This window comes from Coenobita brevimanus, chromosome 39, assembly GCF_032717465.1.
Source record: "Coenobita brevimanus isolate Jiangsu-jjx chromosome 39, ASM3271746v2, whole genome shotgun sequence".
Lineage (NCBI taxonomy): Eukaryota > Metazoa > Arthropoda > Malacostraca > Decapoda > Coenobitidae > Coenobita > Coenobita brevimanus.
The window spans coordinates 29,359,088-29,379,030 of record NC_136992.1 but is presented as its reverse complement, the minus strand read 5'-3'; the positions used below and the strand labels follow the sequence as shown (position 1 = coordinate 29,379,030).

At 44.4% G+C, this 19,943-nt stretch overlaps 1 protein-coding gene across 2 annotated transcripts in view; it reads right to left on the bottom strand.

Annotated features, from left to right (window-relative positions):
• The window catches only part of LOC145396882 (uncharacterized), a 116,085-nt gene extending 98,305 nt beyond the window's left edge, over positions 1-17,780 (bottom strand). For both annotated transcript variants that reach the window (XM_080270170.1, XM_080270171.1), the window contains exons 1-2: positions 17,738-17,780; positions 8,754-8,842 (exon numbers count right to left, since the gene is read on the bottom strand). In XM_080270170.1, the coding sequence (XP_080126296.1) occupies positions 8,754-8,834 (81 nt within the window). In that variant the 5' untranslated portion in view covers positions 8,835-8,842; positions 17,738-17,780. The remainder of the gene's footprint in view (positions 1-8,753; positions 8,843-17,737) is intronic.
• Positions 17,781-19,943: the final 2,163 nt, after the last annotated feature.

The window sequence follows — 19,943 nt, the reverse complement described above, 5'->3', positions numbered from 1 at the left end:
GAGAGGGGAGCGGAGGGGCAGAGGTGGTGGGGGGGAGGGAGAGGGGGGGGAAAGGAAGGTGATAAATTGACGAAGGGAAGGGACGGTGCTCAGGAGAGGATGGGAAGGAGATGAGGAGACGTAGGGAAGGGAAGGTGATGAGGGGGAGGAGGGGAAGGGAAGGGAAGGTGGAAGGGAAGGGAAGGTGGAAGGGAAGGGAAGGTGGAAGGGAAGGGAAGGTGGAAGGGAAGGGAAGGTGATGGGGGAGGAAGAGAATGGAGGGTGATAAGGGGGAAGAAGGGAATGGAAGGTGATGAGGGAGAGGGAGGGAATGGAAGGTGATGAGGGGGAGGGAGGGAATGGAACGTGATGAGAGGGAGAGGAAGGGAAGGGAAGGGATGAGGGGAGAGGAAGGGAAGGGAAGGTGATGAAAGGAAGGGAAGGTGAAATGGGAGGGGGTTATGGTTAGGTGGGGAGGGGATGACTAAGTGAGGAAGGTTATAAGTAAGTCACAAGAAAGGAGAGACAGAAAAGTTACGAAAGAGTATGGAGAAATGTGGAAGATGTTAGCTGAGAAATGCAAGAAATGGAGGGGGGGGGACATGACAGCTGAGAAAGGAAGTTTGTAGAAAGACGAGGCAGAAAAAAATATATACATGAAAGGAAATACTGTCCTACATATTAAAACAGATACCTGCAAGACAAGGTGAGCGGAGACTGAAGTAATCCTAAACAGGGAGTAGTAAAGAAGACGAATTCAATAAAAGGAAAAACTGTTAAAATGATATGAAAATAAAAGCACAGTAAGATGGCGCGAGAGTTGAAAATTATGCCAAAAAGGAGGGGAAGAAAGAACAGAAGGAGAGATGAATGACAGGATACAACAGAGCAGTGACGTAGGAAACGAGACGATGATAAAAAATCCAAATTAAACCAACCAAAGAGAAGAAAATGTACACGACGGCACAGGAAAATAACAGGAATTCAAAACACGGAAAATCAGGTTTGAATCATTACGGAACTTCTTGGAGGAGAATGAAGGGGGAATGTTGTCGTGGATGAGGAATGAAGAATGAAATGGGAGGTGGGTGGTCATGCAGACGAAGAGGAAAGAGAGAGAAGAAACAAGAAACGAAAAGGCGCCTGAATGAGGAAGTATGATGAGGATACGAAAAGAGAGTGAAGAGAGTGAGGATGATGAGGAAAGGATGAGGACGAATGAGAAAACGGATAACGGCTAAGGAAAACGAACGAAAGTGAGGAAATAAAAATGGGATGTGGAAATAGGGTGACGATGAGGCCATGGAAAAGAAAATGAGGATGCTGGGAGAGGACGTGAGGAGAAAGGGATGATAAAGAGAATAAGCAGAAAATGAAGACTGGGTGGCAGATGAGAAAAAGAAAAACATAAGCAAAGAAGATGAATGAAAGCTAAAAGTACGAGATATGACAATATATGAGACTATGGAGATGCAGAGGGCAAGGGAAGAAAAGGAGGTAAGAATGAGGAGCGAAAATGAATGGCAATGAAGGATAAGAAAGATAAGGACAGAAAGACTGATGTTGTATGAAAAAAAGTTTATAATTAAAAAGACTACTACATAAGACAACAAATATGAAGGATGAGAAAGGAGAGTGGGTGAAATAATAAGACATATGAGAAGAAGAATGGGGAGGAATGAGACGAGAGGCGAGAAAGGAGAAAGAAGGATGAAAAGGTGAGGTGAAAGAGGGAGGAAGGTATGATGATGGAAAAGAGGAAACGAAAAGATGGAGAGGGGAAGGGGAGGAAGGAATAAAGTGCTGAAAGAAGAGGAGGAGAACAAAGGAAACATACGGTAAAGGTGAATAAGTATGAAAAGAAAAGCGTGAAAGAAAAGGGAGAAAGGAAGAAAGACAATGACAAAATGGGGGCTGTGGAGAAGATACTAAAAAAGAGGAGAGATAAGGAAGACAAAGGAGGGAGAGGGAGAGAGAGAGAGAGAGAGAGAGAGATTCTGAGAGCTGGAGAGGGTGAAAAGAGAGAGCGGCAGACGATGGGGGGAGGGGGGGCGAACAGGAAGCCATGGAGGGGAGGGGAGGGGAGGGGAGGGGAAGACGAGGGAGGGAGAGAAAGAGAGAGAGAGAGGAGAGAGATTAGAAAATGGTGGAAGGGGAGGGAGGGAGGGCCGGGAGGGAGGAGAGGCTAAAAGAATGTTTGGAGGGAAGGAAGAGGATGTAGAGAGGAAAGGAGGGGGGGAGGGGGAAACGATGGAAAGGGGAGAGGGGGAGGGGGATAGATTAGACGGGAAGGGGGGAGGACGATGGAAGGGGAATGGGATGGGACTGAGAGGAATATCCGATGGTTGAAAGGAGGGAGGGGAGTGAGGCGGGGAGTGGGAAGGGGAGGGGAGTGAGTAATGGAGGGGATGAAGGCGAGGGATCAAAGAGAGGAGAATGAGTAAGAGGGGAGATGAAGGGAAGATGGGTAAGCGTGGGGAAGGGGAGAAGGGATGAAGGGGAGATGGGTAAGCGTGGGGAAGAGGAGAGGAGATGAAGGGGAGATGGGTAAGCGTGGGGAAGAGGAGAGGAGATGAAGGGGAGATGGGTAAGCATGGGGAAGAGAAGAGATGAAGGAGAGATGGGTAAGCGTGGGGAAGAGGAGAGGAGATGAAGGGAAGATGGGTAAGCGTGGGGAAGAGGGAAGGAGATGATGGGAAGATGGGTAAGCGTGGGGAAGAGGAAAGGAGATGAAGGGAAGATGGGTAAGCGTGGGGAAGAGGAGAGGAGATGAAGGGAAGATGGGTAAGCGTGGGGAGGAGGAGAGTAGGGAAGTCGATACATCGCTAAGGGTTGGGACGAAGATGAGTAAGAGCGGAAGAAGGTAAAGGAGGTTAATAAAGAGGAAAGTGACAAAGAATGAGGATGAGAGGGGGGTAAAGCAGGGAATAAAAGAGAAAAGGTAAAGAAGGATATGAAGAGTAGGTGAAGGAAGGAATAAAGGGATGGCAAAGACCTGCGTTAGGTAAGGGAACGAAAACAAAGAAAGCTGGAGAGAGAGGAAGAGAAAGAAGGCATGGCAGGGATGGGGAAAAAAATCAAATAAAAAGAGAAAAAAGGAAAACAGGTATGGAAGGGTATGAAAAGACGGGACGGGAGGCGAAGCAGAGAAAACACATGCGAGGAAAATGTTCACTGAAGAGGAGGGAGAAAACAGGGAGAGGGAAAAGAAAACACAACAGAACAAAAGAAGTGGAATGGGTGTGTAGCAAAATCGTGGGGAAAAAGTGGGAGAAAACGAATTATGAGAGAATGGGAAGGAAGCTGAGGCAAAATCATTGTCCGAAGACAAAAATTTAGCTGAAAAAATAAGAAACAGAACCGAATTAAGGAGACAAATAATAGGTCAAACAACTTGGCACTGAGAAGAATAATGAAACAAAATGGCCTACACGAGAAGGCTATCAAAGAAGGACAGGAGGAAGGAAAACAAAGTAGGTGGCAAGAGAATAAGGAGGAAAAATAAGGAAATAGGGAAATAAAAGAACCAACTGGGATTGTGAATAGCAGAGAACAGTGAATGATGAATAAATTTGTGGGACGAAACAAAGAGGAAAGGTTGGCAAGGAGAATTACTGAACATAAAGAAGCTGTGAATAAGACGTTCTTGAATGAGAGAGAGAGAGAGAGAGAGAGAGAGAGAGAGAGAGAGAAAATAAGAAAGTGTAGAGGAAGGATGACATCAGCAAAGGAGAGAACGGAGAGGCAGGGCGGGAAGGAGGTGAAATGTGGGGAGGGGGAGGAGGAAGGGGGAGGCGTGGCTAGTGGTGGAAAGGCGAGAGGTATGGTTGTGGGGGAGGGGAGGGGAGGTGGGCAGGAAGGTCGGGGAGAAATATATTAGGGTGAGAGGTAGAAAGGTATGGCTTGGGGAGGGGAAGGGGGGAGGGTGAATGGGGGAGGGGAAGGGGGGAGGGTGAATGAGGGAGGGGAGGGGGGATGGAAAGCGCCGAAGGAGAAAATGGGTAGACGCTGAATGAGGACAGGGAGACGAAAGACGGGGAGTGATGGGGAGGGATGAGGTACTGAAAGGGGTGGTTGGGAAAGCTGTGTAAGGACGATGGGTATGGTGGGGATGGGGGACGATGTGGTTGGGGGAGGATTGTTAAGGAGGCAGGAGACTGTGAAAGCGCGGTAAAGGGGAGATGAGAAGCGAGGAATAATGGGTATGATAGTGGGGAAAGGATGAGGATGGTAGGGAAGGTACAGTAAGTGGTAAGGTTTGGTAAATAACGTGAAGGAAGGAGGGATCGATGGATGGATGGAAGCTGGGTACAGTAGGGAAAAAAGGTGATACTGAGAAAACTGGGAAACGATAAAGGATGGGAAGGGAAGGAAAGGGGAAAGGAGGGGAGGAGAAGGGATGAAGCTGGAGTGTGAGGGTTGTGAGGGGTGCACGCCAGGAAACGGAGGAGAGCGAAGGGGAGGGAACAAAGGATGTGTGTGGAGAGGAAGGGAGGGAGGAAGAGCGGGGGAGGGGGGGGAGAGGAAGGTGGTGGGAAGCAGGGTGGGAAGATGCAGTGGCGTGGAGAGGAAGGGGAGAGAGAGAGAGGGGGTAGGGGTGAGGGGAGGGGCGGAAAGGAGGGGTGAGGGGAGGGGCGGAAAGGAGGGGAGAAAGGAGACTACAGGAAGGGCAACAGTGATATGTGAATGGGAGAAGCAAGGGAAGGATAGGAATGAAAGGTTGAAATGAAAGGTGATAAGAAAAAAAAGTCAGGGACGTTAAGGGATGGAGAAAAGAATAGAGGAGGGAAAAAGGGGTAAGAGAAAGAAAACTGATGAAAGGAACGACGATACGAGAATGGATGAGGGGAGGGGAGGAGAGGAGAAAGGAGGAAGAAAGACAAAGATGGAGGCGACTGAAGTGGGAAGGAAAGGTAAGAGAAAGGGAGTAAAGGTGAATGACGACACGAGAAAAGGAGAGGAGAGGAGAGGGTAGGGGAGGCGAAAAGAGGAGAAAGGAGGAAGAAAGACAAAGACGGAGGGGATTTAAGTGGGAAGGAAGGGTAAGAAAAAGAAAGAGTAAAGGGGACAGACGACACAAGAAAAGACAAGGAGCGGTGAGGAGGGGAGGTGAAGAGACGAGAAAAGTGGAAGAAAGAAAAAGACGGAGGACGAGAGGAAGGGGGCGGCGAGGAGGACACGGGGGGGGAGGAAGGAGGGAGAAAACAGCTGGGGAGAAACGAAGGGTAAGGGGAGGAAGGACAAAGGCGAGAGAGAGAGAGGGGGGGGGGGCGAGGACGCTATGAAAGACCAAGAGCAGAGGGGAAAGAGAGATAAAGGATGGGAAGATTATAGGAACGTTGAAAAGACGAAGAGGCAAAAAGGGTCATGTGAATAAAGGAAGGGGAGGGTGAGGGGAGGGGAAAGGAAGGGAGGGGGAAGGGAGGGGAAGGGAAGAGGGGAGAGGGGAAGGGAAGAAGAGGGAGGGGAGGGAGAGGGGAAGGGAAGAAGAGGGAGGGGAGGGAGAGGGGAAGAGGGAGGGGAGGGAGAGGGGAAGGGAAAGAGGGAGGGTGAGGACAAAAGGGAAAGGGAGGGAGGAGATTGGAAGGCAGAGGAAGGGTGAGAGGGGAAGGGAAGAGGAGGGAGGGTAAGGATAGGAGAAGGGAATGGGAGGCAGAGTGAGGAGACGGGAAGGGAAAGGGAGGAAGAGTGAGGGAAGGGAAAGGGAAAGGGAGAGATGGGAAGGAGAGGGGAAGGCAGCAGAGGGAGGGTGAGAGGGGACGGGAAAGGGAGTGACGGTGAGGGGAGGGGAAGGGAAAGGGAGGGAGGGTGAAGGGAAGGGAAGGGAAGGGAAGGGAAGGGAAGGGAAGGGAAAGGGAGGGAGAGTGAGAAGAAGGGAAGGGCAAGGGAGGGAGAGTGAGTAAGAAGGGAAGGGCAAGGGAGGGAAAAGGAGGGGCAAAGAAACGGGGAGGAAAGGGAAACTGTAAGGGGAGGGAGAGTACGGAGAGAGGGAGAGAAGAAATGGGGGAAAGAGAAAAGATAAAGACACAGGAACAAATGTGGACAAGTAAATTGGAAAGGGCAAAGGGGTACAGAGGAGAGGGAAGAAAAAAAAACGAAAATAAAAAGCATGGGTTACTGGTAAATAAAAGACAGAGGGAGGGAGGGGAACAGAAAGGCTGTGAGAAGGGAGAAATATACTAGTTTAAAAAAATAAAAATAATAACGAGAGAGAGAGAGAGAGAGAGAGAGAGAGAGACGCACCTGGAAAAAAGACGCCCAGAGGGAGGGTAAAAGTGGGTAAAGGTGTGGGCGCCAGGGAGGTAGAGGGGAGAGGGAGGGAGTGGAGAGAGAAAGAAGGGGAGGGGGGTGGGGAGCCAGTGAAGAAGAGAGGAGGAGGGCAGTGAGGAAAGGGGGAAGGGGTGAAGAACAGAGAGAAAGGAATGGAACACGCAGGAAGGACACAGGTTGGAAGGAAGTGGAGGAATGGAATGGATGAGTGGAGAGGAAAGACAGGAAGCAATAAATTGGAAATGAATGAACAGAGGGAAAGGATGGGAAAGGAAAGGAGGGAGGGGAATGGTTTGAAGAGTATAAAAATATGAATATGAAAGGATGGAAGAATAAAATAGGAATGAGAGGAGGAGGAATGTACACTAGGATGGGAAAAGAAATGAGTTAACGAAGGTGAAGAGGGAAAAGAAGAATGCAGGAGTAAAATGGAAAATGAATAGGCAAAGGGGAACGGAGATGGAGGAAGAATTAGACGAAATGGAGTGCAAGAGAAGGTACAAAGGAGTACAAAGGAAAGCAAACAGCAACAGACCTAATGGCCCTTTCGAGAGAGCATGAGAAATGGGAAGGGAAAGAAAAGAACAGGACGAGAAAGTATTAGGGAAAGCAAGGAACAGGAGGAGAGAGTGGGAGGGAGAGAAAGGAAGAGGACGAGAAAGTAGAACGGAAAGAAATGAACAGGGGAAAGTGGAAAGGAAAGGAATATAATGACACAGGGTAAGGTGAAAAATGATGAAAATGAACAGAAGACTTACCAGGACAGGATGGGGGTACGAGAGGAAGGTGAGAAGGTAACAGGAAAGGGGGTGAGGTAAGAAATAAATGTTAAAAGGTAACAGACAGACTGGAAATGACAGATGGGAAGGAAATGAACAAAGGAATGGAGTAATGGGAAATGGAAACGAGAAGAAATGGAGAAAGGAAGAACAGAGGAAATGATGAGAAACAGAGGAATGACAATTAAAAAAGTCATCCAAGAATATGTGTGTGTGTGTGTGTGTGTGTGTGTGTGTGTGTGTGTGTGTGTGTGTGTGTGTGTGTGTGTGTGTGTGTGTGTGTGTGTGTGTGTGTGTGTGTGTGTGTGTGTGTGTGTGTGTGTGTGTGTGTGTGTGTGTGTGTGTGTGTGTGTGTGTGTGTGTGTGTGTGTGTGTGAGAGAGAGAGAGAGAGAGAGAGAGAGAGAGAGAGAGAGAGAGAGAGAGAGAGAGGATATATGAGAAGTGGGAGGTATGGAATGAGCACGAGAGGCGGCAGGAGGTGGAGGAGGAGGAGCAGAGGGAGTACAAAGGGAGGGGGAAAGGAGTAGCTTGGGGAGGGGGAGAAGAGGCTGGGACGGAGTAAGGCAAAAGGATATGAACAGATGGGTGAAGGGGAAAGGATGAGGCATGGGGGCTGGGGAGGGGGGGGAGGCTTTAGGAAAAGAAGTGTGGGGGGGAAGGGGATGAATGGACACACAAGGAAGGAAAAAACAAGAAGCCTGGGAAAGGTGGAAGGTGCATGTGAGAAAGAAGCACACACACACACACACACACACACACACACACACACACACACACACACACACACACAGGCTAAAACTATCATACATCTAAACACCATGGACAAAACTCAACTAAAAGCAAAACGCCATATACTGGATAAAAGTGTTCGAAAAAAAAAAAATCCAGAACACAAAACTATTGATTCGATTCAGTTTTGATATGTGAATGAAATGCCGACAGAAACGTCTAAAGAGAATAAAAATCACATCATGAAAGGACGAGAAGCTGAACTAAGGAACAAAGGAAGACGAACAGACGAGGAATGATGGGTGGGAGGAATAAAAATCGCATCATGAAAGGACGAGAAGCTGAACTAAGGAACACAGGAAGACGAACAGACGGGGAATGATGAGAGAGTGGGAGGAAGATAACGCGGGGGGAAAAACACAACGAGGATGATGTTAAGAAAGAGCTAGGGTGAGGCAAGATGAGGGCAAGAATTGGGGAGGTACCAAGGAAAATGGAACATGAAATACGTAGAAAAAAGCAATAAAGATAAATGCTGTAGGCTGGTTTGTTTATAATTAGTAGTTCCTGTTTATATGCATCACTACGATAATATACATAATAATACAAAGACAGCATAAAGGGGAGGAGGAAACTAAAAATGTATCCTGTAGCAATTAATAAAAAGTTGATGTACTATAAACACAAGTTAATGGGTGGGTCTGAACGAGAGTGTGTGTGTGTGTGTGTGTGTGTGTGTGTGTGTGTGTGTGTGTGTGTGTGTGTGTGTGTGTGTGTGTGTGTGTGTGTGTGTGTGTGTGTGTGTGTGTGTGTGTGTGTGTGTGTGTGTGTGTGTGTGTGTGTGTGTGTGTGTGTGTGTAAAATGCTGCAAGATACCAGTCTCATTAAAAAAAAAAAACTATAGCCAAAGCATGAAAGACTTACAGATTACGTTTAGTGTACACAGGCTACAACAAGAGCTAAAGTACAGGTAAAAATAGTGTTCAGTACGTTACCTTTTCTCTTAGAACCCTGAGGATGTCAAAAAATGTCGTCTTGTGGTTGTTCCACTTCAAGCTCAACAATCCGTCCTCCATAATGACATCTGAAAAAAGGAGACAGAAATTTTGCTTAGTATTTTAACATCATAAAGTTCTAACATCCTGGTAATCACTAAATGACGCTATCTACTTAACGCAATTCTATCTGCAAGTCTCTCTCTCTCCTTAATATACAGGGAATGGAAATATCACACTTTCTAATCGCCACTCCGTGTATTTATATAATCTCAAATGCCGCATCCTGTGACAATTCAGGTGGCAATGGGGTTTCAACACTTCCTTAGCTATACCTTTTACAAACTGCACTTTTATTTTCCCTTGCACACCATATATATCGGTTCTAATAGTGACAATTTTCACATCAGTAACTCATAATAAATACTTAGGTGTACTGCACTTTTATTTTCCCTTACACACCATATATATCGCTTCTAATAGTGACAATTTTCACATCAGTAACCCATAAAAGATACTTAGGTGTAGTGGCTAATGTACAGAATAAATCGGTAAGGGAGAGGTGTTATAATATCTCCGAAGCCACTGGAAACACGACCCTCTGACACATATGGAAGCCTGTTTTTGTTATGGTCCCAAGCTCATCTGGAGTGAGCTCACGAAAATAGACTAAGACTGCCCTTATAATGTACCTATCCACCCTTCGAGGAACTGGGGGGGAAATGAGGGACGTTAATGTACCCACTCAGCTAGGAGTGCTGCTCGGTTATGTTCTGTACGTGCTACCGAGTGAAGGTGTTCCTCTTCAATACCAAGCCGAAAAGGGTCATTAACTTTACCTAATCTATAGCCTAATGCTGCGTCCTGTGAGGTGGCCTAATTAAGAACCTGTGAATAATCATCCACTTACTCAACAAACAAACAAACAAACAAAATCAGATTCTAGCATTCTAAATTTACGACCAACTCGATATTTAGGGCATTTGAAACCAGCTAGGCCATCAATCTAACTACCTACTTACCTATGACTGTAGCCCAACCCCTTAAAAAAAAAAAAAATCGCCTCCAGCTCTCTCTCTCTCTCTCTCTCTCTCTCTCTCTCTCTCTCATCTCTCTCTCCGCATGCCCACACCATCTCAGGGTATTTCCAACACTTTCCAGCATGTCCACATCAACACTACATCCCTCCCGAACTTCCGCATATCCCCACGTACCTACACATGGCAATTACCGTTCACTATTGCCCAATGCCACATCCTGTAAGAGGTTGCCTAACTGTAGCTACACCTGTCAACCCAACAGACGCTGTTATAAACCCACCTACCACATATAAAACACCCACAATAAAAGAAAATTAGCAACCTTAAAAACTACATTAATGGTCTATCAGCTTATGTCAGTGATCCTCTCGCCTCAACTAACTCGAGTCTGCCTCCTCTTACCTCTTCCACACTCTATGCTTCATCCTGCACGCAATTACAATGTTTTTCACGGCATCGGGATACTCTGTTCTGATCGAGACTTCACGAATTATAGAGAGCAGATATGGCCATCAATTACCCTTTTCATCATTAGGGTCTTTCTTAATTAATAAAACTCTGGTGTTTGCCTGGAAAAACTGCAAATTAAAAAAAAAAGTCGAAAGCGCTTAAAATAACCCACTATGCACTTAAACCCAGCTCATTTATTGACTCTGACTCTTACCTCCATCACAATTACGTCTTTTGCATTTAATTAGTCATAATCACATCAACCAACAAGCACCAAGACAAACAGTAAAAAAAAAAAAAGACATCAAACAATTATTTCTTTCTGATTTATCACCAAACTCTAAGACAGCTGACCCGTTTACCTAATTCTGCACCAATACCCACTGTAGGATTTCGAGGTAAAAAAAAACAAGACTCTTATACAAAACCAACTAGTCTATCTTTACAAGCGCCATTCTGCTATAATGTATCACCTTCCACCTGTCCAATTAACTACCGTACTAACATGCCATCCAGTAAGCACCAGAGAACACACTGGAAAGCTTAGATCAGATACCGGTACACAACATTCATCTTTTGGTCGTAATATCCACTCTAGCTGCCGTCAGATAAGGTACCGGTACACTAAGTTTGATCATCCAGTCAGTAGGAGCATTCAGAGTAATAAACATACCGGTAATTGAGAGGGATGCCTATATTCGGTGGTACAATATAAACCAGGTGACGGGGCTATCAGATTTAACAACCCCCCCTTACCTCCTGCTTATCACCTGAAAACGGGATGGTGGAATGCAGAATAGCAACCAACGCCTGCAGTCCAAAAAGTTCTTAGCCTACTCAGCTGAGCCTGGGACCACAACAATAAGAAACATCGTAACTCACATCCAATACAACAGCACCTCGTTTAAGCTTCCTCCGGCTTCCTCCACAAGGATATCACCTCCCACCCCCAATTAATACCAAGACATCTCTAATTACCTGAATATAAGCGCGAAGAAAACCCACGAACAAATTACATCATACTAAAGTCTCCCCTAACCTGAGCAACACCACCTGACAGCTGCAATAATAAAAACGCTTAAGTACGGAGTCTTTATGTACAATATCGTCACCCAATTACCACAAAACTACTTGACAACTAAAGTACAAGACTTATCAGATTTAAAAAAAAAAAAAAAAGTATTCCACGGCTTCTACTATGCTATCACATAAAACACACACACAAAAAAATCATTCACACTGACCTAGATCTGTCATTCTGCTGCTTAGTTCACGCTGCTCAGCAACGGAGAAAGAATGTAACAGCTCTACATTCTTCACAGCACTTCATAACTAGCACCACACTCGAGTTAATCTCGTTCACAATCAACAATGAAGGAGAGATCGAGTTCTGGCCAAGTTACAATCACGAGTACAATACCGTGCCTCAGTTCACGAACCCACTCCCCCTCCCCCGCAAAAAAAAAAAAGTACGGTAGCTGTTATTTCCACGGCTTCCTCCACCCAGCTATCAGTTCACGACAAATTTAGCCCAATAAGCACCAAAACCCACTGCAGAAGACAAATGACCTTAATAGTAAAAAATGCACTCTACTTTGGCTTGTCACCATACTCTACTGGTACCATAAGTTACGTGTTATCCAATACGTTAAGTACTCAAACCCAGTTACAACCATTAGACCTAAATTATACAAAACACGATATAGATCTACGCATTCCAGGTTTTTCCATTATACATCGTTTGTTTTAACCTGCTGAAAATTCGTAACTCCTTTCAGCTGGATGGGCAAGTGTAGTCAAAACTGGAGGTTATTTGCCTGGTAAACATGTACCTCCCTTTCCTTGGGGGAAGCAGCCTAGGTATATAGATAGATAGATAGAAACATGTACTCATCCCTACCTCACAGAATTTAATGAAACCATCACTTGGTATTCACGCTGTGGTGGCGGCGAGGTTCCTTAAAGGTGAAAACGTTATATACATCATCACCCCCACGAACGTCTTCAAATCAGTGAAAGCAAAAACAGCACCACGGAACTGCGTAAGCTAAAGGTTTCTCATCATTTCGCTACGAGGTCTTCCCCAGGCTACAATAATCCTCCTGTACTTGGAAAAAAAAATCTCAAACGCATACTTTCTCTTCATCGGTGCTGGTGAGGGATGCCTTCAGTGGTAGTTCGGATAACCCGACAGATTCACTAACTGGTTACACACACGATCCTAAACTCCCTCCAAATTCCCTCGGAGAGAATGGTGGACTGCGGTAAAAGGGCAACTTCAGCCTGCAGTTCACCGAGTTCATGTCTTGATAAGCTTGGGAACACAACTCTTTTGAAGTGAATAAAACCGTCTGGCAGTAGCAAGGGCAGGAGTTACAGTCTGAAGGGTCTGATAGAGTTAACCCATTCACAGGCTACAACTGTCGGCCATTAGGGAAATAAATAAAGCCATCATACACACACACACACACACACACACACACACGCTGGGGGTCCAGTAGTAGTATTAACACCCAATCAGCACTAAAACCCACCGGCAAAAACAAAAAACCGCGTCAAGATCTAAACCGAGTAGCAAGCTGTGAGCAAGAAGCAGGTGAGTGTAGCGTGAAGAGCCTAACTGGGTCGCCATGACATTAACCTTGGAAGGGGCAGCAGCCAGCGGAGGTGAGTTGAGGCCACGAACACTGCGCACACACACACACACACACACACACTACGATTTTGATAGTTCCAAGCCCAGATTATGTTTAGGCCCTTCAAATCTGTCTCTAAATTCCAGCTACCTACGGATGCTTATGTGTAGCCTAACAGAGAAGGGAAGTGAAAGGAATAGTCAGGGAAATAGTAAAGGCTATATCTATATCAGGTTCGTCACTTTCAAGGTAAAATAAGTCTAATCGTAGCAAATAAATCACTGGACCGCAGGAGTAAAAATGCTGTCAACACAAAACTGATATCATGCCTTTAAATTTCAGTTATGGTCAAAATCCCGTCCATATCGAGTAGTCACACACAACTGCAAATCATGCTAGGATAGTTTTTATGATTCTAGGCCTGGGTTATGAATAGTTCCGATAGCTACTTATACCACGCCAATTACGGATTACCCCCGCTAATACCAATTCACCAGTCTTGTATGAGACAGCCCTGGCATGTATTCAATATGGACGGTGGGTGTTAGCGCCGAAGTGGTGACATGTAGAGAGGTGTATGGTATGTAGGAGGACTACTGGGCCTTGAGAGCAGGCTGTGAAGCCTATGCCCAGAGTCGGACACATAAAAAAAAATAAAAAAAATAAAGTTACAAGCAATGAGTACAGGTTTTTAGCTGAAATGCATATATGTTTAGTGATATGGCTGAGAAGATATTTACCCACTCATTTCGATTTTTTTTTATTAGTCTCCTAGCTCTTGATATTAGCCTATCCATCAGCTCATGGAATAATTTTCAAGCTGGAGGGATTATTCATTAACCCACACACACACACACACACACACACACACACACACACACACACAGTCTCAACCTCCATCACAGCTAAGTACAGGTCAATATTAAATTATCACAGAGCTCATCTTCCTGCCAATCCAGGTGTGGCCTGCTTCCCGCGGCTAGGTCACGGTCTAAAATGAGGTCAGTCACTAGCAATTGCCCGTTAAGCTAGAATTACACCTATGCACGTATGCTCCTACGGTAACGGGGTCGTTTTTAAGTGGCTCTGGTCATCTTGTAGCGCCTCTTCTTCGTGACTAATTTCTTGTACGACACACTGTAATACTCGCTTATACGCTCTCAATATAAAGGATGTCGTCTGTGTGTGTGTGTGGTGTGTGTGTGTGTGTGTGTGTGTGTGTGTGTGTGTGTGTGTGTGTGTGTGTGTGTGTGTGTGTGTGTGTGTGTGTGTGTGTGTGTGTGTGTGTGTGTGTGTGTGTGTGTGTGGATTTCCTTAAACTGTGATTTACTCTGAGCGTAACTAAGATCCTCTCTTATGTTACTGATGTCAAACGTGTCGGAATTGAGTTACCGGGTACTTGAAAAAATAAATAAGTAAATAAATAAAATCGCTAAGGAAGAGGTACTCAGATGCCTCCTACGTCACTAGAAAGCGGCCGCGGGAGTGAAGCGTCTTTTTTTCTTTTCTTTTTTTAAGATTTTCTTTTTCCACATTACATCTACATTATCATCCCATATGCCTCTTCCTTTGCGAATTTATTTTCCATATTCCACCTACATTATTTTCTCGTATGCCTTTTCCTTTGTAATTTCCTTTTTATTTTTTCCATAATACACTACTTATTTTCCCGTATCCATTTTCCTCTGCGATTTATTTATTTATTTATTTATTTATTTACTTTTCCTTGATACACCTAAATATTAACTCGTATATTTTCCTTTCCGATTTTTTCTTTTCCATCAAACCTACGTATTCACTCATGTCTTTTTCCAATTTAATTTCTACATCTATCTTTTCTCGCATGCCATTTTTATCTCCCTATTATCGACAAGTCAGCATGCATAATATACTACCATAGAGCTGGGAAGGATGAGGTGCCCGGCAAATCCTAACCCATTCACTCCGATGACGTATTGACCACCCAGACGATTTTATTCAGCTGCTGGGTGATTTCTGGTGTTGGAAGGTTTAAAATAAGGGCCGTCTAACCCCTCTAGTTCCAAGTCTCTCCCGAACTGAGTAATATCGTGTGGATAGCAAAACGAAAAAGAAAAAAAAACAAAACATCACACGAGAGTCCCGGGATTAACCGACAGGAATATGACAGATTTGAATTTGAGGTTACCGATGAAATAAGATGAAAATTAACCACTCAATGACGATTTTACCCTTCCCTTGACACTTGTAGATTATCTCGTTTTAGGAAATTTTCTAACTGGAAAGATTAGACATGCCCTTAAATAACCCCTTACACTTCAAAGATCCTACACTGAATTAATCTACCTAGAACCAGCAGGAATAAAATATAAAAATAAATAATCGGATTGAAGGGGTTAAGTTGTCATCCGGTAGGCGGTGATGCGTTTGAACTTTGCTTTTAATTCAAGATGCGGCTTTTTTTTTTTTCTTTTAAATCTTGGTTCTACCCGGAATGTGTTTTTTCATGCGTGTGGGCTCTTCTTCCGGTTAACTCCATTATTTTTCTTGCGTACCGTTCTCATGTTAACTTGGCCCAAAACTCCAATCTTGATCTTGAATGTTGGACTTCAAGAAGACACTGAGGCACTAGAATCTAGTGCCTTAGTGTCATCATCATCTAGTGACTAGATGATAATGAGTCGTGAAGAAGTACTACGAAAAGGATGTAGAGCCATAAAACTGTCACTAAGCTAGGTGAAATAAGCAGCAACTTTACGAAAATCCGAGTCAAATTAAGCTGAATTATGCTAGAGGATTGTGTTTAACGCAGCCTAGTAATGAAGGAATAAACAGTGGCTTTGACCCCTACAGCCCGGCCTTCTGAAATAAATATATCGTTTGAACTGTAAAAATAAACGACGGCACCGTACTTAAGAGGTAAAATAAGGTAGTGTACGTTTGCAATGTATCTTATTAATGGAAATGCTAGGTGGGAGACAGGTTATGGCTTGACTATTTTCATTATTTACTTAGAGAAAGCAATGAACCTCTCAACCTCTCTCTCCCATCCAACTAATTTCCACCAGTCACAATGGATCATAACCTACTGTATTAACATAAGTATCATGATAACCCAATTACGGCCCCTGCTTTGGCTAAAATGTCATTATATTCAACACGTCTACCAAGATCATTCCACAGCTCACTTCCCTTGTATTTCCTCCATTTTCAACCCAACTTCATGGTCACAGCCAAAATGTACGGCACTGTTGCAAAAATCTGTTTGACTATATATGAATTCCACCGCTATCTACGGTTCATTCTGTACTCGTTAAAAATGTAACCTGGTGTTATTATAAGGGTATCGACAAACATACACTACACCCTTGAGTCCGGGAACGTGTTTTGTTTATTTTTCCTGATTCCTGACGATTTTATTCAACTGCAGACATGGTTGAAGAAAGCTGGACTCAACCCCACCAGTTCGCAGACTAAGTTAAAGAAAATCGTCTGGTCCCTGGGAAAAGTCCTCGGGCTTGGGGTTGAAAATATCGCAGAACAATAATTGAGAAACGCGAATTAAAGGGTATCCTCACACAACTGTAAAACTGCCTTCACACCTCGACGTAAAGTGACATACATACCCGAAAAGAAATTATTGGAAACTCATAAAATTTACCCCTACTTGTCAAAAGCTTATTTCACTAACACTAATCCCTCCAACCCGAGAATCCGTTTTTTCTTACTCTAGTCCTCCAATTATTTAACCTGAGTTAGACGATTATTTCTTGCTGCCTCCAGACGATTTACTTCACCCTAGAACTAAATCGTCTGAACAGCAAAATATAATCGTCTCAGGGATAATTGTAAAAATGGAGAAATTGTGGCCACCAACAAAACATACATCTTTGAATTCGCGTCAGAGTAAAGGAAAACGGGCACTAAACACAAGCTACATTACAAGAATAATTTACTTGTCAATTGCCGTTACTAAATATTCACAGGGACGAATTATGGCCACAAACACAAACACGTAAACTTGGAATTCCCGTCACATGAGAAGGTAAAGGAAAACGGGCACTAATTACAGGGTATACTACTGGAGGAAGGTCACAGTATACAAACCTCAGTAGCCCAAGCAGGCCTCTCCAAACGTCACTTTACAACACTTCCGCGACACACACACACACACAAAACACAAGCTCTTGCTACGTGAGGGACTGAGAGCTTTCCAAGGGTTCACTGACCTACATGTATGTCACTCATTCACCACACAATATTACCAACTACTGTACTCCTCTCCAACACCAAACTCCCCCTACACACAAGACGCGCAAAAATACGATTGATTTATGAAGTAGATTACGGTAGGGGACGGGCATCGGATTGGGGAGCGGTACGTTGTGAGTGAGGAGAGACCGTGAGGAGGAGTGAGAGAAAGAGGAGGAGAGGGAGAGAGGCGGGGGAGGGAAAGTGGGCCATGCGAGCGTCAGGTAGTGGGCCAGCCAGGAGGACCCAGCCATTTCCGTGTACACCACCAGTTACCAAAAATGCTGCATCCCTGTTTTCCCTCCCCAGAACGGTTATTACGCCCGTCTCGGCAACCCAGCAAGACTAAGGATGCCAGGATAGGCTTCCAGACGCAGCCGCTGCTCGTGACTACCCGCGGATGAGGCCAGGAAGCACAAAAAATACGCCGAGTAACAAAGTTGGTCAGGGAGGCGGGGAGACGCCATGATGCGGGTCGCGGCCCACTTCTCCCAACCTCCCCAAGCCCTTCAGTATCCCTTAACCCCGGCCACCAACCCCACTCGAAATACCATCATGCATACGCCCACAGCCTAAATACGCCAAAAATACGGCTACTCGGCGGTAAACGGGGGAAATTCGTACTTACTTGCGTCAGCGCGGGCCCATCACAACGGCTGCCTGGACATCACTGGGAGGTTCACTGACGCCGGGCGAGAGGGCGGCACCGGCACACCTGCGCAGCCTCAACCCGCCAGATTTGAATTATTACTCACCTATACTCACTCCCCTTACTCAGCATTCTACGCATATTTATTCCACTCACTCTCGGCAGTCCCAATGAACTAATTATCATGCTCATCAAACTTGCATATTTAGCTGCGCATCGCCATGTTTTTATCTCTGTAAACTCCCCCTTTGAATTATTTCTCACTGCTTATTCTCTTACTCAATATTCTACGCATTTATATACGCACACACTCGACAGTCCCAATAAACGAATTTATTACATTCACTCGCCCTTTATATTCAGCTATGCATCATCTCGTTTTTACTTCTGTACTAACCCTCGTTTTTTGTATTCCACATGTAAATCACTCCGTCACTCACGCTCCTACGCATTTTTACGCAACCCACACTCCACAGTCCCCATAAATGAAGTACTGTATTCACAGTATCTGTATATTCGGCTATACAGCACTTCTTTCTAATAACACAGGGACTTTTTTTCGAAATTAGTCTAATTCAAAATCACGGAAGATACCGGACAAAACATTCAAATTTTAAATATATCCTCACACTCCATCACTCATAATTTAGTGTTTTAACCCTTTATTTCGATGAGGTATTATTATCTTGCTACTACATCCAGGTTATTTTATTTAGATAAACTTAGTGCAGAGTTGTCGAACTTGAGAGTTTAGGTGCAACCGTCTAATATTAACCCTTTTATCACTACAAGAAATCTCCCCTAAACTGAGAGAGAGAGAGAGAGAGAGAGAGAGAGAGAGAGAGAATGACGTAGCAAGAATAAGCCAGAAAACTACGTCACGGGATAGAAACGGGTTCAGATCATTTTATATTACTGCACTCAGGATTTTCGTTGTAACAAAGAAGGCAAGCGAAGAAAATGCATGTGTTTGAAAATCCTACGCATTCCTCTGCGAAAACTAATCCTGCCAGCTTTGAGTGCTTTCTCTTATTAACCTTTTTATTTTTTTTAAAGTTCGTTTGTTCTCATGGCACCAACGAAGAAGAAATTAACCCCTTCACCCCGAGGATGTTCTATTGATATTTCCAGGCAGTATCCACCCTATTTTTTTTTTTTCTCACTCGCAGCCAGGTGAAAGTTAACATTATCAGTCTACCTCATCATTTAGTCATTTCCTACTCCCACTGCCACACCCACGCCCACACCGTCCCTGCAACACACAAGATACCACGAAATGAGCTTCCTAGTGAAACCAATGTACTTTGCAGCATTTCCTTGTCCTTCCTGTAAATAACATCTTTTTTCTATACTCTCTCCACTTCAGTTTGACAAAGCTTGCATCTCCTCATCCTGAATGCTGAGCTGTTGCAATAAATTAGCTCTCTCTCTCTCTCTCTCTCTCTCTCTCTCTCTCTCTCTCTCTCTCCCTTGAATGCCGAGTTGTAGCATTAAGTTAAAGCTAGAATATGATGCTAGTCACGAAGAAGTACCATGGAAAGGATGTGGAGCCGTAGTATTGTCTTTTTCAACAACTAAGCTACGTGAAATAAGCTGCAAAAGGACGAAAATTGGCCAAAACTGAGGTGAAAAAAAATATATATATAATAGTGAAAAGATTCGAAAAGATCGCCATGAAAATGCTCCTCCATGAAAGATTTCCCCAGACGACAGCAAAAAAAAAAAAAGGCGTTATCGGGCTGAAATGATTAAATGAGGCCTCCATGACTCACTTTCAGCTTAATAAAATCGTCTGACGTTGGCTGAAACTGTACTAGAGTTGTCCCGAGCATTTGAAGGACAATAAACTGCATATCACAAAAAAACAGACCATGATAACAGCGCTACTACGAAATCATTCAAAATTTTAAAGCATTACCAACCGAAAATAACGTCCCCCGAAATTGAATTAACAGAAAAGGATGACGTTTCTCTATTTTTATTTATTTATTTATTTATTTAGTTGTGAATGCTGTATAAATGCATAAATCCATATATGTATGTCTTTTGCTGTATGAGATATGTATGCATGAGTGTTGTGGACGGTTGGTGCGTACTGTGTGTGTGTGTGTGTGTGTGTGTGTGTGTGTGTCAAATCTTTTATTCAAAACTGTTTGCTCTCTCTCTCTCTCTCTCTCTCTCTCTC